General features: G+C 52.1%; 1 protein-coding gene across 1 annotated transcript in view; it reads left to right on the top strand.

Moving 5' to 3' along the window:
- The window catches only part of CCDC191 (coiled-coil domain containing 191), a 170,825-nt gene that overhangs the window by 80,230 nt on the left and 72,893 nt on the right, over positions 1-17,702 (top strand). Inside the window, exon 9 of the mRNA XM_086935594.1 lies at positions 8,400-8,637. Within this exon, the coding sequence (XP_086791720.1) occupies positions 8,400-8,637 (238 nt within the window). The remainder of the gene's footprint in view (positions 1-8,399; positions 8,638-17,702) is intronic.

The following is a 17,702-nucleotide window of genomic DNA, read 5'->3' as shown; positions in this document are numbered from 1 at the left end:
CTAAGCCCAAAGTCTGGAAAAGGGACATGAAAAAACTCAACCCAAACTCATTACCGCCTAACATCTGCAATCTACTACTTCCCCCGTCCGGCGCTACGGACGTTCAACTCCTGACTGAGCACTATCTAAATGCTATGTCCACAATAATCAATGAGGCTGCACCCATGCAACTGAAAAGAGTCTCGTCCAAGATCTCCAACCCATGGTATGACGGGAACCTCAATGAGGATAGACGGGCCATGCGAATGGCAGAGCGCACTTGGAGGTCAGACCCCTCTGCACTGCACCTAGAAAGCCTGAAGAAGCAGAGAAATGCCTACTTCAGGAAAATAAAACGCTCAAAAAGAGACTTCTTGGGGGAGGAGCCAAGATGGCGACTGGTACGGACGTGTAGGCTCCCGGCTCCACCAGCTACTCTTCCCCCGCGCTGATATCCTGATCCCTATCCTGGCAGTTTGTGGCGGCGGACTGTGCGCTACGCTGTGCTGACCTCCATCGTCTTTCCCGGGACTTTCAACTCGCCCGGCAGCCGGAGATAGGCGAGAAGCGACTCCGAGCCCTGACCCGGGACTACACCGCCGTCCGTCCCCGAGTCTGGGAGGCTTAGGGGCGGCCGGGCTGCCCGCGAAACACCGAGACTGAGAGGGTGGCAATATCCTCCCGAGACGGACTCCTGGTTGTGCTGCTTGCCACGGAATGCTGCAACCTGCGCCCTGTGATCTATCGTCCGTCCAGACGCTCTACAAATAAGGCGTCTTTGTTTGAGGCGGGTGGCGAGAGAAAAGGAGCACACGGCCATGCTCAAAGGACGTTGGGTGCCTGCTCCCTTGGCCCGGTGTGACGGCCTGAAGCGCTAAGATCCTCAGTGACGATAGCCCGACCTGCATCGATTTTACGGGCTTTGGCGCCCTGTATTGCGACTGATCGCGCTGCACCCGCCTTGGAGTTCTCTCTGTGTCCCATTCGTCATGGCGGTGTCTGTTGCTCCGGAGAACGGGGGAGAATGCCCGTCCCTATCTGCCGATTGTGTCGCCCGGTGGGCGCTGAGGGACAATTTGCAAATTCCTTCCCGGGAGCATGATGACGAGGGGCTAAAACCACCGATTTCCTACGGAACTATCCTGGCCGCCCTGTCCGACTTTCGAGCGGAAATGTGTGCGGATTTTCAAGTACTGGGTGATTGCTTCGATGCAATGGTATCTGTTCTACGGCGAGAGCGCAGTGTGGGGGGCCAGCCAACTTTGAGACAATCCTCATCGGAACCTACTGGGGACGCAGTGCTTTTTTATCCTTGTGAAGAAGACGTGATTGTCTCTGCCTCTACTGCCGCCCACCACCGGCCGTCCAGTGGACTTGCCTGCGATACTTTGTTTCCCCTATCTCCGGGGCTTGCCATATTGTTGCCTGACACAATGTTTCTGCCTCGAGACCGGGTTGTGCAGCAGCTGGCCCCTTCGATGGATTCCCCTTTCTGGCCTTCGTTCAGCGCGTCAGAGACCCTATACTTCCCCGATGGCCTATGGGACTTGTTTAGGAAGGACAAAGGATTAACTGGTGATGTTCGATGGCCATTTTGTGTAATTGGTTTACTCTCCTGCGCTATGCGGCCATATTGTCTCTTTGTCTTGGTGGGGGCGGGCCTTCCTCATGAACCTCATTTTGGGATCTGTCCGAGGTCGGGTCAGGGCTAGGTTCTTTCTATGTTATCGGTTGCTTGGCTGGTTGGACCGGGATTAGGAATGTTACACACTTGTTTAAGTCATGCACGACGTAATGTCTTTCCCCAACTGCTTCTGTATTTATACTTATTTCTAGCTGTCACAAGCTGTGTGGGGATAGGGTACTTGACTGGGGGGCTGGGAACGTTCGGAATTGCTCCTCCTCCCGCTTCACTTGTATTTTGTGAGAGTTGTAGATTAGGATGGCCTTTTCTCACTCTCTATATTTAAGAGTTACATTTTTTATTATTTTTCTTGTCTTTTCCTTTCTTCTCTTCTTTTCTCGTACTGCATTTCGGGTTCTTTAAGGGGCGACAGGCACATTGTCGGGGGGGGGGGGGGGTAGGCCGTAGCCTCCGCATTGGTGTAGGTTGGGGGGGTAGATTTACTTTTCCTTATTTAGTTTCTATGGGCCTCTTTCTCAACTTTCTGCGCTTTCTTGTCCTATTTTCTTTTCTGGGTCTGTGATAGGGGCTGATTGGGAGTGGGTGGCGCTGGGAGTGGTACGAGCATGATTCCTGTTGTTCAGTTTGTTCTTCTACTGTATTGCCACTCTGATGGGGCGCTTCATGCAACTGATGTTATTATTTTTGCTGCCTACTCATGTGGGGGAACTACTGTACGGACTCAGATCTCCTTGCACCTGTTCTTCATTGATTTCTATTTAATCGGAAAAACTTTAAAATTTAACCTTTACTGCTCCTTCTCCTTGGCGACATGATTCTTCCAGTGTAACTGTTATTAATTGTTGCTATATCACCTGATGCCGCTGGGGGACCGCATTGCTAGCACCTGTGCTCAAAAGTATTGTGGCCGGCCTGATGGTTGTAGGCCCGTATTTGTTTTCTTTTAAATGCACAATAAAGGTTTTCAAAAATTAAAAAAAAAAAAAAAAAGAGACTTCTTCAGCCTCCAGCTCGCCCAAGCAAAAAACCGCCCAAGGAAATTGTTTGAGTTAATCAGAACACAATCCAAAGAACAACCCCAGACAATCAGCACCATGGGCATTACACCTTCCTGTGAAGAATTTTCTGCTTTCTTTAACCAAAAAAGCGACAACATAAGAAGCGATCTCCTCAATGACGCAATCCTTTACTCCAACCCCCAACTCACAGCAGCCCCTGAACCAAACAACAATGCTACATGGTCATCCTTTAGCACCTACTCCGAAGAAGAAATTGGCAGATTGCTCAGCACCCTGAAACCATCCAATCACCTAACTGACCCCCTTCCTGCAAGCGCTGTAAAAGACTTTACCCCTTTGCTCCTCCCACTCTGGACTAAAATCATCAATAGCTCTCTTCAACAAGGATCCATCCCTGATGCCCTCAAAGTCGGACAAGTCACACCTCTACTAAAAAAAACAACAGCAGACCCCACTGATCTAAACAACTACCGCCCTATTACAAATATTCCCACCCTCGCCAAACTGTTGGAAAAATGCGTACAGCTACAACTGACTAAACACATAGACAAGTTTGATCTCCTCAACGCTCATCAATCAGGCTTCCGTGCAGGGCACAGTACCGAAACAGCCATGACGCACATAGTGGACGACGCCCACCAAATCCTAGACCAAAACGAAACCTGCCTCCTCATCCTTCTGGATCTCTCCTCAGCATTCGACACAGTTAAACATGAGAACTTACTCGAACTGTTAAACACAAGAATGGGCATCTCAGGGACTGTTCTCAAGTGGTTCACCTCCTTTCTACACAACCGCTCACAAAGATTCAAAAGCAACAACCTGATGTCCTCTCCGGTACCTGTATCACTAGGCGTCCCACAAGGATCCTCCCTCTCCCCTACACTGTTCAACCTAGTTATGGAACCTCTCACTACTTTGCTACAGACATCCAATGTTCACTTCCACATGTATGCCGACGACACCCAACTCTATCTCAAAATACAATCCCCCAAGGACATCATACTTCTGAACACCACGATCAGAAACACCCAGTCCTGGCTTGCAGAGAATCACCTCAAACTCAATGCCCTGAAGACTGAGTTCCTCCTGATCTCTCCTCCCGCAAAAATCTCCACAGCTCAAACATGGCTTAAGCAGTTAACAGCTTTAAATGTACAACCTACCGTCGTAGACTCAGCAAAATCCTTAGGCATAACACTTGATGCCAATCTCAACATGCAGCAGCACATCAGCAAGGCAACCAAAGGAGCGAACTTCCAAATCAATACCTTGAGGAAACTTAAAGCCTTCCTTCCAGCCAAAGACTTCCAAACTGCAGTACAATCTATAGTCATCCCGCACATAGAATACTGAAGCACCGCCCTCTGCGGGCTCCCACTAACAACTACGGCACCCCTTAGAGCGTCCCTTAACGCTGCAGCGAGACTCATCACTGGCTCAAAAAAACACTCTCATATTTCCCCTGACTTTAAATCCCTGAACTGGCTGCCTTTTGAAGCCAGAATACATCTGAAAATCGCCTGCATGACTCACAAGGCTGTACACCACAACTCGCCCAGCTACCTCACTCAAAAGCTGACAATCTCGGGTGGCTCTAGAACTACTAGAAGTACAAACAATCTTCTGCTGAAACCTCGAAGATTCAGAAAGGAAAAAACCTATAAACGCTCCTTTTCAGGAATGGCGCCCAGGATCTGGAACTCACTCCCTCCTGAAACCAGGCTCATCTCATCCAACAAACTGTTTAAGAAAGAAGTAAAAGCGATCCTCATGGCTAAATACACATGATCTATTAACCTGTATCTCTCATGAATCCGCTCCGTAATACCGGCCTGACCCCTTGGTCTACTAGTACTATTTGTATTATGACTTATTTGATTGTATATGTCCCCTCTTTGTACTACTTGTACCACTGGTATTATGACTTATTTGATTGTATATGTTCCCTCTTTGTATTTTGATGTACTACTGACGCACCTGTCTGACTTGCACACTGTACCTACACTACCTCAACCATCCCTACTTTTGTACTACTGATGCACCTGTGTGACTTTACATCCTGCACGCACCTACCTCAACTATGCCCACCTTTATGTTATCTCCAAAAACACTTGCAGCACGTTTAAATAAGTATATGCATACTTTTGTACTTTTATATTATTGGCGCAACGGTTTGACTATGTACCTTGTACTGACACTACCTCACCTATGATCTACCTCCGATTTTTCTTTGACCTACCTATGTAACTATGCATCTTGTACCTAACTACCTCAACTGTTACATTCTATTACTTCATCTCCCCCTGTAAAGCGCTCTGATATCTGCAAAGATCTTGTTCGGGCTATATAAAACTTTCAAAATAAATAAATAAATAAATAAATGCCTATACATTACATTACATTACATTACGCATGTAAATTTACCATGTTGTATCTGGTCTTGGCGTCTATTCCCAAGTCTTCTATCCAATTGGTGCATGTTGTGCTGTAGCACAGTCTTCCTTCCCAACACTCTGATCTAAGTTGAAATTCACTGTCTAACAACCTTTGTTCAGCCTTCTGATGCACCTTCAATAGATTCTGTCGGCCATTTTGCTCTCACTGCACCACCTTTCTCACCTTAGAGGATAAAGGTCTTTACTGAACTGACTGAGGCCTGTTTCTTTCCCTCATCCTTCAAGTGCTTCTTTTAAATGGCAAACCCCTTCGTCCTTTCACAAACAATATGAATGCGGTCTGGAACCAGTGAGACAATCTTATTTAAAAGTGTTTCTTGGTAATTAGGCCCAAAGCTCTTGCAAACATTTGGCTATTTTTAAAAGAACCAGCAGGATATATTGTTTTCTTCCCTATGCTTTGTGTGCCTTGCCAGAGAAGTGACCAATTTAAACCTACAGGACTTGCGCCAAATACATCTGAAATGAATGTATTTATATTTTGGAGATCCTACATGCATAAAGATATATGTAATTTTCTTAATAAAGTTTCTAATTCTAAGCTCTTGCTATTAAGTCATATTTTTACCAGAGGATTGTGAATATAGCAAGCTTATCTGATACACAAAGTCCTTTCAGCCACATAATTGATTTGGGAACAGAGATTTACAGAAGCCTTCAATGTCTCACCTAACCAGGTCAAAAATGGCTGATTATTTACTTTTTTATGATTTTTGCCAAGCAGTAAAATTCGGACCCCCAGTGTCACCAGGTGGGGAATCTTCCCTTGTTCTAAATCGTCAGTGACCTACTCTTGCAAGATAAAGGGCAAGAGGGACAAAAGAAAAGAGAGTACCAAGAAACAAAGGCCTTTGTGGAACTGAATGGCAGCAGGATTTGTTGTGGATGGAGCCACTGTGGTAGGCCAAGTGACTGCTCGTCTCATGTCAGTTTCTTAAAAACGAATAAATCATTCAAATTTAGTGATGCCATTCACAGGGAAAAGTGGTGTAGACCTGTGCGAGGAAAGGTTAGAACTGGTGCACCAGGACCTTTTAATAGTTAGCACCAATTGGGTATGGTCATTCACTTATAAAATACTAGGCTGTGCCAACAAAAAGAAGAGACTTTCTGCTCCCTAAATCAAGAAAGTAATCAAATATGTTGTCATTTTCCCTCCTGGACTGAATTGCCTTCCAGATCTGGGCAGGCCAGTTCCCTTCTCTAATCCCAGGGGTAGATGAGTACTCTACCAGCTGCTGGCACTAATTCTCTAGCTGCTCTGATCAATCAATCAATCAAACCAGATTTGTAAACTCTGCTTATCACCTGTGAGGGTATTCAGGCGGTGGGGGAGAGTGCTGCTGCTAAGGTCTTCGATGAGGAGCAGGTTTTCAGGCCTTTCCTGAATTGCTGCAGTGGGAGGTGTTCGAGGTTGAACGGGGAGGCTGTTCTATGATTTTGCAGGCAGGTAGGCTAAGGCTCAGCCGTTGCTCCAGTGCATGCGGGGCATGTGGGCCAGGGAAAGAGATGCACAGCGTAGTTGTCTGGTGGGTTGGTGGAAGTTCACCCGGTTGTTGAGGTATGTTGGTCCTTTGTTGTGGAAGGCCCTGTCGACGTGAGTGAGCATTTTGAACCGGCACCGTTTGCTGAAGGGGAGCCAATGCAGAGATTTGAGGTGGGGAGTAATGGGTCCATCTCAGTAGGTCGAGGATGATCCTGGCAGGGTCTGGAGTCTGTTTTGTAGTTGTGAGGTAAGCCCCACGTTGAGGGCATTTCCATTGCTCAGGCGGATGGTGATGAGGCCTGGGTGAGGGTTTACCTGGAGCTAATTGGGAGCCATTTCTGAGGAAGCGCAGGGAGATGAAGTAGGTGGACGAGATATTGTTTATCTGGTTCCTCCTCGTGAGCCTGCTGTTGAGTATGTTGCAGAGGTTCCTTGTGTGTTCTGTGGTAGTGGGTGAGGGAAAGTTCGGTTGGCCACCAGGAGTTGTCGCATGGGGAGACATTTCTCACAAAAATTAGTTTCGCTGTTTTGTGGTGGTAAGTTTGAGGCATCTGTTCTGCATCCAGCTTGCGACGCTGGTCATGCATCTGTAGAAGTTAGCTTTGGTGTGAGTGTATGATGATAGGGAGAGGATGAGCTGTGTATCGTCCGCATAGGAGATGATGCTCATGCCGTAAAATCTGACCAGGGTGGCCAGGGGAGCCATGTATGTGTTGAATAAGGTTGGGCTCAGTGAGGATTCTTGTGGGACGCCACAGATGATATTTCTTCCGGCCCGAGGTTGTAGGGTGGTTTCTTCCAGAGAGGGAGGATCTGATCCATTTGAGAGCTTTCCCTCGGTTCCCCATTTGGTGGAGTCTACGTAGAAGGGTGCAGTGGGACACGGTGTCAAAGGCTTTGGAGAGATCGAGAAGAATTAGGGCTGCAGTTTTTCCCCTGTCGAGGAGAGTCCTGATGTCATCGGTGTCCATGATCTGGGTGGGTTCCGTTGTGTGATTTGAGCAGAAGCTGTATTGGGAGGGGTCCACCTAGGTTTTCTGGGTGGGTGGTGAGGTGGGAGTTTATTGCTTTCTTAAGAACTTTGGCTGGGAACGGGAGCAGGGCGATGGGCTGGTAGTTTATTTAGTCTTTGGGGTCTACAGTGGGTTTTTTGAGGAGCGGTTTGACTTCCACATGTTTCCACCCCTCTGGGAAGAAGGCCGAGGTGATGGAGGCGTTGATGATGGTGGTGAGTTCCCTGCTGTTGATGCTGGTCACCACGTTGAACATGTGCGGGGGGCAGGGATCTCTGGGAGCTCCAGAATGGATGGTGTACATGTTGTGGTGGTAGTCTGTGCCGAGAGTGGTTCCCATGTTGTTAAAGTGTTTATGTTGGAGTCAGCGAGGTTGAGTAGCCTGTCGAGTTTGGCTACAGGAGAGTGAGGGTTGAAGTGCTTGTAGATTGTGGTGATTTTGTTGTGGAAGAAGTCTGCAAGGGTACCGCAGAGATCCTGGGAAGAGGTGATGGTGTTCTCTGAAGCTGTGGGTTTTTGTTCTATATGTAAACCACTTTCCTCTAACTGTTATTTACAGCTTCTCTCCTTCATCCTAGCAGCTAATCGGTTTTCCTCATTAAACTTCCAGTTTCTTTCTTTTACTCTAGCTACAATTTGAAGCTTCTCCCCTTTAATCAAACAGTATTTCGCAGGTCATCTCTTTCATCTTGATGTCTTTCACAGCTTTACCTCTTTGTTGTTTTAAGTTCCTAATTTGTAAACAGCCATTAATTTTCCTTTCCTGTGCTTTTACTTTGTGGACATTTTATTATGCAGGAAACACCAGCTTGCATCAGAGAGTGACCGTCGGAGGCTCCTGCGGCACTGTTTGGTGGCATGGCAGCTGTGGTGTAGATCCGAGGTGGATCGCAGGGAGCTGGAAGCCAAGAAGGAGGAAACCAAGAGGAAGATGGCTGCACTGCTGGAGGTGGCCTCTTCTTCAGCACTGCCATCTGATCCACCCTTGGGAACGGAGAGTAACCTGAATCAGATGGGGCCGGAGACGATGCCAGTGGTAAACCATTAGTTATTGTCTTCATTTATACCCTAAACAGTACTTGGGAAAAAGTGGAACTTACTGATGAGGCCAAATAGGCAAATAAGCCAGTCCCTCTGAACTAGCTACAAGGTTTGGCTAATGATTCGTAGAATATAGGAACACATTTCAAATCCAAAGAGCATACGAAGCGCTGAAAATATTGATCATATCCTCATCCAGATTACCTTTGAGGATCAATTTAAGCAGTTGTTGCATCTCAGTCTAACACATCATGTGATTGCGAAGTAGGCATATCTTAAACTGTTTTCTTTTTTACATACTAAAATCTATTTGCCAATATTATAACTATATATAGACTGTATCAGTTTGGGCAAGATAGATTTAAAAAATCGCAATCCGTCCTCAAGTTCACACACTTGTGTATCACACACATATGGTAAACACAGCCTTCAGCCAGGAATGTTCTGGATTACATTTACAATCTACAGATTATTTTTTCTGAAAGAAGTACTAGGCTAACTGAAATTTTTACTCCTTATTTTTCAATTTGCTTCAGAACTTATCAGGGTGAAATGATGAACAGAACAGCATAGACCTTATGACACCCAAAGTCAGAGGGATCTTATTTTTATGCTTTCTTTTCCATTTGGATTTTGGACTTGTGTTTCTGTGTTTACTTAGTTCTTGTGCAAATGTCAGCATACCGGCCATTTTATGGTTAACTCACGATTGAAAGGTGCTTTAGTCATTTGTTGGTTCCTTGAAGCAGTGGACGGGGTCTGGTTGGAGCTGTGCGGTGCAGTCAGTTGTTGGTTCCTGGGAGAAGTGAGCAGGGTCTGGTTGCAGCTGTGCGGTGCAGTCAGTTGTTGGTTCCTGGGAGCAGTGAGCAGGGTCTGGTTGCAGCTGTGCGGTGCAGTCAGTTGTTGGTTCCTGGGAGCAGTGAACAGGGTCTGGTTACAGCTGTGCGGTGCAGTCAGTTGTTGGTTCCTGGGAGCAGTGAGCAGGGTCTGGTTACAGCTGTGCGGTGCAGTCAGTTGTTGGTTCCTGGGAGCTTTGGACGGGGTCTGGTTGCAGCTGTGCGGTGCATCCAGTTGTTGGTTCCTGGGAGCAGTGAACAGGGTCTGGTTGCAGCTGTGCGGTGCAGTCAGTTGTTGGTTCCTGGGAGCAGTGAACAGGGTCTGGTTGCAGCTGTGCGGTGCAGTCAGTTGTTGGTTCCTGGGAGCAGTGAGCAGGGTCTGGTTGCAGCTGTGCGGTGCAGTCATTTGTTGGTTCCTGGGAGCAGTGAGCAGGGTCTGGTTGCAGCTGTGCGGTGCAGTCAGTTGTTGGTTCCTGGGATCAGTGAGCAGGGTCTAGTTGCAGCTGTGCGGTGCAGTCAGTTGTTGGTTCCTGGGAGCAGTGGACGGGGTCTGGTTGCAGCTGTGCGGTGCAGTCAGTTGTTGGTTCCTGGGAGCAGTGAGCAGGGTCTGGTTGCAGCTGTGCGGTGCAGTCAGTTGTTGGTTCCTGGGATCAGTGAGCAGGGTCTGGTTGCAGCTGTGCGGTGCAGTCAGTTGTTGGTTCCTGGGAGCAGTGGACGGGGTCTGGTTGCAGCTGTGCGGTGCAGTCAGTTGTTGGTTCCTGGGAGCAGTGAGCAGGGTCTGGTTGCAGCTGTGCGGTGCAGTCAGTTGTTGGTTCCTGGGATCAGTGAGCAGGGTCTAGTTGCAGCTGTGCGGTGCAGTCAGTTGTTGGTTCCTGGGAGCAGTGGACGGGGTCTGGTTGCAGCTGTGCGGTGCAGTCAGTTGTTGGTTCCTGGGAGCATTGAGCAGGGTCTGGTTGCAGCTGTGAGGTGCAGTCAGTTGTTGGTTCCTGGGAGCAGTGAGCAGGGTCTGGTTGCAGCTGTGCGTTGCAGTCAGTTGTTGGTTCCTGGGATCAGTGAGCAGGGTCTGGTTGCAGCTGTGCGGTGCAGTCAGTTGTTGGTTCCTGGGAGCAGTGGACGGGGTCTGGTTGCAGCTGTGCGGTGCAGTCAGTTGTTGGTTCCTGGGAGCAGTGAGCAGGGTCTGGTTGCAGCTGTGCGGTGCAGTCAGTTGTTGGTTCCTGGGAGCAGTGAGCAGGGTCTGGTTGCAGCTGTGCGTTGCAGTCAGTTGTTGGTTCCTGGGAGCAGTGAACAGGGTCTGGTTGCAGCTGTGCGGTGCAGTCAGTTGTTGGTTCCTGGAAGCAGTGGACGGGTTCTGGTTGCAGCTGTGCGGTGCAGTCATTTGTTGGTTCCTGGAAGCAGTGGACGGGGTCTGGTTGCAGCTGTGCGGTGCAGTCAGTTGTTGGTTCCTGGGAGTAGTGAACAGGGTCTGGTTGCAGCTGTGCGGTGCAGTCATTTGTTGGTTCCTGGAAGCAGTGGACGGGGTCTGGTTGCAGCTGTGCGGTGCAGTCAGTTGTTGGTTCCTGGGAGTAGTGAACAGGGTCTGGTTGCAGCTGTGCGGTGCAGTCAGTTGTTGGTTCCTGGGAGCAGTGGACGAGGTCTGGTTGCAGCTTTGCGGTGCAGTCATTTGTTGGTTCCTGGGAGCAGTGAACAGGGTCTGGTTGCAGCTGTGCGGTGCAGTCAGTTGTTGGTTCCTGGGAGCAGTGAAAAGGGTCTGGTTGCAGCTGTGCGGTGCAGTCAGTTGTTGGTTCCTGGGAGCAGTGAACAGGGTCTGGTTGCAGCTGTGCGGTGCAGTCAGTTGTTGGTTCCTGGGAGCAGTGAGCAGGGTCTGGTTGCAGCAGTGCGGTGCAGTCAGTTGTTGGTTCCTGGGAGCAGTGAACAGGGTCTGGTTGCAGCTGTGCGGTGCAGTCAGTTGTTGGTTCCTGGGAGCAGTGAACAGGGTCTGGTTGCAGCTGTACGGTGCAGTCAGTTGTTGGTTCCTGGGAGCAGTGAACAGGGTCTGGTTGCAGCTGTGCGGTGCAGTCAGTTGTTGGTTCCTGGGAGCAGTGAGCAGGGTCTGGTTGCAGCTGTGCGGTGCATCCAGTTGTTGGTTCCTGGGAGCAGTGAACAGGGTCTGGTTGCAGCTGTACGGTGCAGTCAGTTGTTGGTTCCTGGGAGCAGTGAACAGGGTCTGGTTGCAGCTGTGCGGTGCAGTCAGTTGTTGGTTCCTGGGAGCAGTGAGCAGGGTCTGGTTGCAGCTGTACGGTGCAGTCAGTTGTTGGTTCCTGGGAGCAGTGAACAGGGTCTGGTTGCAGCTGTGCGGTGCAGTCAGTTGTTGGTTCCTGGGAGCAGTGAGCAGGGTCTGGTTGCAGCTGTGCGGTGCAGTCAGTTGTTGGTTCCTGGGAGCAGTGAACAGGGTCTGGTTGCAGCTGTGCGGTGCAGTCAGTTGTTGGTTCCTGGGAGCAGTGAGCAGGGTCTGGTTGCAGCTGTGCGGTGCAGTCAGTTGTTGGTTCCTGGGAGCAGTGAACAGGGTCTGGTTGCAGCTGTGCGGTGCAGTCAGTTTTGATTCCTGGGAGCAGTGAGCAGGGTCTGGGTTGCAGCTGTGCGGTGCATCCAGTTGTTGGTTCCTGGGAGCAGTGAACAGGGTCTGGTTGCAGCTGTGCGGTGCAGTCAGTTGTTGGTTCCTGGGAGCAGTGAGCAGGGTCTGGTTGCAGCTGTGCGGTGCAGTCATTTGTTGGTTCCTGGGAGCAGTGAGCAGGGTCTGGTTGCAGCTGTACGGTGCAGTCAGTTGTTGGTTCCTGGGAGCAGTGAACAGGGTCTGGTTGCAGCTGTGCGGTGCAGTCAGTTGTTGGTTCCTGGGAGCAGTGAGCAGGGTCTGGTTGCAGCTGTGCGGTGCAGTCAGTTGTTGGTTCCTGGGAGCAGTGAACAGGGTCTGGTTGCAGCTGTGCGGTGCAGTCAGTTGTTGGTTCCTGGGAGCAGTGAGCAGGGTCTGGTTGCAGCTGTGCGGTGCAGTCAGTTGTTGGTTCCTGGGAGCAGTGAACAGGGTCTGGTTGCAGCTGTGCGGTGCAGTCAGTTTTGATTCCTGGGAGCAGTGAGCAGGGTCTGGTTGCAGCTGTGCGGTGCATCCAGTTGTTGGTTCCTGGGAGCAGTGAACAGGGTCTGGTTGCAGCTGTGCGGTGCAGTCAGTTGTTGGTTCCTGGGAGCAGTGGACGGGGTCTGGTTGCAGCTGTGCGGTGCAGTCAGTTGTTGGTTCCTGGGAGCAGTGAACAGGGTCTGGTTGCAGCTGTGCGGTGCAGTCAGTTGTTGGTTCCTGGGAGCAGTGAGCAGGGTCTGGTTGCAGCTGTGCGGTGCAGTCAGTTGTTGGTTCCTGGGAGCAGTGAACAGGGTCTGGTTGCAGCTGTGCGGTGCAGTCAGTTTTGATTCCTGGGAGCAGTGAGCAGGGTCTGGTTGCAGCTGTGCGGTGCATCCAGTTGTTGGTTCCTGGGAGCAGTGAACAGGGTCTGGTTGCAGCTGTGCGGTGCAGTCAGTTGTTGGTTCCTGGGAGCAGTGGACGGGGTCTGGTTGCAGCTGTGCGGTGCTGTCAGTTGTTGGTTCCTGGAAGCAGTGAACAGGGTCTGGTTGCAGCTGTGCGGTGCAGTCAGTTGTTGGTTCCTGGGAGCAGTGAACAGGGTCTGGTTGCAGCTGTGCGGTGCAGTCAGTTTTGATTCCTGGGAGCAGTGAGCAGGGTCTGGTTGCAGCTGTGCGGTGCATCCAGTTGTTGGTTCCTGGGAGCAGTGAGCAGGGTCTGGTTGCAGCTGTGCGGTGCAGTCAGTTGTTGGTTCCTGGGAGCAGTGAACAGGGTCTGGTTGCAGCTGTGCGGTGCAGTCAGTTTTGATTCCTGGGAGCAGTGAGCAGGGTCTGGTTGCAGCTGTGCGGTGCATCCAGTTGTTGGTTCCTGGGAGCAGTGAACAGGGTCTGGTTGCAGCTGTGCGGTGCAGTCAGTTGTTGGTTCCTGGGAGCAGTGGACGGGGCCGGGTTGCAGCTGTGCGGTGCAGTCAGTTGTTGGTTCCTGGGAGCAGTGAACAGGGTCTGGTTGCAGCTGTGCGGTGCAGTCAGTTGTTGGTTCCTGGGAGCAGTGAGCAGGGTCTGGTTGCAGCTGTGCGGTGCAGTCAGTTGTTGGTTCCTGGGAGCAGTGAACAGGGTCTGGTTGCAGCTGTGCGGTGCAGTCAGTTTTGATTCCTGGGAGCAGTGAGCAGGGTCTGGTTGCAGCTGTGCGGTGCATCCAGTTGTTGGTTCCTGGGAGCAGTGAACAGGGTCTGGTTGCAGCTGTGCGGTGCAGTCAGTTGTTGGTTCCTGGGAGCAGTGGACGGGGTCTGGTTGCAGCTGTGCGGTGCTGTCAGTTGTTGGTTCCTGGAAGCAGTGAACAGGGTCTGGTTGCAGCTGTGCGGTGCAGTCAGTTGTTGGTTCCTGGGAGCAGTGGACGGGGTCTGGTTGCAGCTGTGCGGTGCTGTCAGTTGTTGGTTCCTGGGAGCAGTGAACAGGGTCTGGTTGCAGCTGTGCGGTGCAGTCAGTTGTTGGTTCCTGGGAGCAGTGGACGGGGTCTGGTTGGAGCTGTGCGGTGCAGTCTGTTGTTGGTTCCTGGGAGCAGTGAGCAGGGTCTGGTTGCAGCTGTGCGGTGCAGTCAGTTGTTGGTTCCTGGGAGCAGTGAGCAGGGTCTGGTTGCAGCTGTGCGGTGCAGTCAGTTGTTGGTTCCTGGGAGCAGTGAACAGGGTCTGGTTGCAGCTGTGCGGTGCAGTCAGTTGTTGGTTCCTGGGAGCTTTGGACGGGGTCTGGTTGGAGCTGTGCGGTGCAGTCAGTTGTTGGTTCCTGGGAGCAGTGAGCAGGGTCTGGTTACAGCTGTGCGGTGCAGTCAGTTGTTGGTTCCTGGGAGCAGTGAGCAGGGTCTGGTTGCAGCTGTGCGGTGCAGTCAGTTGTTGGTTCCTGGGAGCAGTGAACAGGGTCTGGTTGCAGCTGTGCGGTGCAGTCAGTTGTTGGTTCCTGGGAGCAGTGAGCAGGGTCTGGTTGCAGCTGTGCGGTGCAGTCAGTTGTTGGTTCCTGGGAGCAGTGAACAGGGTCTGGTTGCAGCTGTGCGGTGCAGTCAGTTGTTGGTTCCTGGGAGCTTTGGACGGGGTCTGGTTGGAGCTGTGCGGTGCAGTCAGTTGTTGGTTCCTGGGAGCAGTGAGCAGGGTCTGGTTACAGCTGTGCGGTGCAGTCAGTTGTTGGTTCCTGGGAGCTTTGGACGGGGTCTGGTTGCAGCTGTGCGGTGCATCCAGTTGTTGGTTCCTGGGAGCAGTGAACAGGGTCTGGTTGCAGCTGTGCGGTGCAGTCAGTTGTTGGTTCCTGGGAGCAGTGAACAGGGTCTGGTTGCAGCTGTGCGGTGCAGTCAGTTTTGATTCCTGGGAGCAGTGAGCAGGGTCTGGTTGCAGCTGTGCGGTGCAGTCAGTTGTTGGTTCCTGGGAGCAGTGAACAGGGTCTGGTTGGAGCTGTGCGGTGCAGTCAGTTGTTGGTTCCTGGGAGCAGTGAGCAGGGTCTGGTTACAGCTGTGCGGTGCAGTCAGTTGTTGGTTCCTGGGAGCAGTGAACAGGGTCTGGTTACAGCTGTGCGGTGCAGTCAGTTGTTGGTTCCTGGGAGCTTTGGACGGGGTCTGGTTGCAGCTGTGCGGTGCATCCAGTTGTTGGTTCCTGGGAGCAGTGAACAGGGTCTGGTTGCAGCTGTGCGGTGCAGTCAGTTGTTGGTTCCTGGGAGCAGTGAACAGGGTCTGGTTGCAGCTGTGCGGTGCAGTCAGTTGTTGGTTCCTGGGAGCAGTGAACAGGGTCTGGTTGCAGCTGTGCGGTGCAGTCAGTTGTTGGTTCCTGGGAGCTTTGGACGGGGTCTGGTTGCAGCTGTGCGGTGCATCCAGTTGTTGGTTCCTGGGAGCAGTGAACAGGGTCTGGTTGCAGCTGTGCGGTGCAGTCAGTTGTTGGTTCCTGGGAGCAGTGAACAGGGTCTGGTTGCAGCTGTGCGGTGCAGTCAGTTGTTGGTTCCTGGGAGCAGTGAGCAGGGTCTGGTTGCAGCTGTGCGGTGCAGTCAGTTGTTGGTTCCTGGGAGCAGTGAACAGGGTCTGGTTGCAGCTGTGCGGTGCATCCAGTTGTTGGTTCCTGGGAGCAGTGAACAGGGTCTGGTTGCAGCTGTGCGGTGCAGTCAGTTGTTGGTTCCTGGGAGCAGTGAGCAGGGTCTGGTTGCAGCTGTGCGGTGCAGTCAGTTGTTGGTTCCTGGGAGCAGTGAACAGGGTCTGGTTGCAGCTGTGCGGTGCAGTCAGTTGTTGGTTCCTGGGAGCTTTGGACGGGGTCTGGTTGCAGCTGTGCGGTGCATCCAGTTGTTGGTTCCTGGGAGCAGTGAACAGGGTCTGGTTGCAGCTGTGCGGTGCAGTCAGTTGTTGGTTCCTGGGAGCAGTGAACAGGGTCTGGTTGCAGCTGTGCGGTGCAGTCAGTTGTTGGTTCCTGGGAGCAGTGAGCAGGGTCTGGTTGCAGCTGTGCGGTGCAGTCAGTTGTTGGTTCCTGGGAGCAGTGAACAGGGTCTGGTTGCAGCTGTGCGGTGCATCCAGTTGTTGGTTCCTGGGAGCAGTGAACAGGGTCTGGTTGCAGCTGTGCGGTGCAGTCAGTTGTTGGTTCCTGGGAGCAGTGAGCAGGGTCTGGTTGCAGCTGTGCGGTGCAGTCAGTTGTTGGTTCCTGGGAGCAGTGAACAGGGTCTGGTTGCAGCTGTGCGGTGCAGTCAGTTGTTGGTTCCTGGGAGCTTTGGACGGGGTCTGGTTGCAGCTGTGCGGTGCATCCAGTTGTTGGTTCCTGGGAGCAGTGAACAGGGTCTGGTTGCAGCTGTGCGGTGCAGTCAGTTGTTGGTTCCTGGGAGCAGTGGACAGGGTCTGGTTGCAGCTGTGCGGTGCAGTCAGTTGTTGGTTCCTGGGAGCAGTGAACAGGGTCTGGTTGGCAGCTGTGCGGTGCAGTCAGTTGTTGGTTCCTGGGAGCAGTGAGCAGGGTCTGGTTGCAGCTGTGCGGTGCAGTCAGTTGTTGGTTCCTGGGAGCAGTGAACAGGGTCTGGTTGCAGCTGTGCGGTGCAGTCAGTTGTTGGTTCCTGGGAGCTTTGGACGGGGTCTGGTTGCAGCTGTGCGGTGCATCCAGTTGTTGGTTCCTGGGAGCAGTGAACAGGGTCTGGTTGCAGCTGTGCGGTGCAGTCAGTTGTTGGTTCCTGGGAGCAGTGAACAGGGTCTGGTTGCAGCTGTGCGGTGCAGTCAGTTGTTGGTTCCTGGGAGCAGTGAACAGGGTCTGGTTGCAGCTGTGCGGTGCAGTCAGTTGTTGGTTCCTGGGAGCTTTGGACGGGGTCTGGTTGCAGCTGTGCGGTGCATCCAGTTGTTGGTTCCTGGGAGCAGTGAACAGGGTCTGGTTGCAGCTGTGCGGTGCAGTCAGTTGTTGGTTCCTGGGAGCAGTGAACAGGGTCTGGTTGCAGCTGTGCGGTGCAGTCAGTTGTTGGTTCCTGGGAGCAGTGAGCAGGGTCTGGTTGCAGCTGTGCGGTGCAGTCAGTTGTTGGTTCCTGGGAGCAGTGAACAGGGTCTGGTTGCAGCTGTGCGGTGCATCCAGTTGTTGGTTCCTGGGAGCAGTGAACAGGGTCTGGTTGCAGCTGTGCGGTGCAGTCAGTTGTTGGTTCCTGGGAGCAGTGAGCAGGGTCTGGTTGCAGCTGTGCGGTGCAGTCAGTTGTTGGTTCCTGGGAGCAGTGAACAGGGTCTGGTTGCAGCTGTGCGGTGCAGTCAGTTGTTGGTTCCTGGGAGCTTTGGACGGGGTCTGGTTGCAGCTGTGCGGTGCATCCAGTTGTTGGTTCCTGGGAGCAGTGAACAGGGTCTGGTTGCAGCTGTGCGGTGCAGTCAGTTGTTGGTTCCTGGGAGCAGTGAACAGGGTCTGGTTGCAGCTGTGCGGTGCAGTCAGTTGTTGGTTCCTGGGAGCAGTGAGCAGGGTCTGGTTGCAGCTGTGCGGTGCAGTCAGTTGTTGGTTCCTGGGAGCAGTGAACAGGGTCTGGTTGCAGCTGTGCGGTGCATCCAGTTGTTGGTTCCTGGGAGCAGTGAACAGGGTCTGGTTGCAGCTGTGCGGTGCAGTCAGTTGTTGGTTCCTGGGAGCAGTGAGCAGGGTCTGGTTGCAGCTGTGCGGTGCAGTCAGTTGTTGGTTCCTGG

This window comes from Lissotriton vulgaris, chromosome 8, assembly GCF_964263255.1.
Source record: "Lissotriton vulgaris chromosome 8, aLisVul1.2, whole genome shotgun sequence".
NCBI classification, from domain to species: domain Eukaryota; kingdom Metazoa; phylum Chordata; class Amphibia; order Caudata; family Salamandridae; genus Lissotriton; species Lissotriton vulgaris.
The sequence above is the reverse complement of the archived record's forward strand: the minus strand, read 5'-3'. Positions and strand labels throughout refer to the sequence as shown.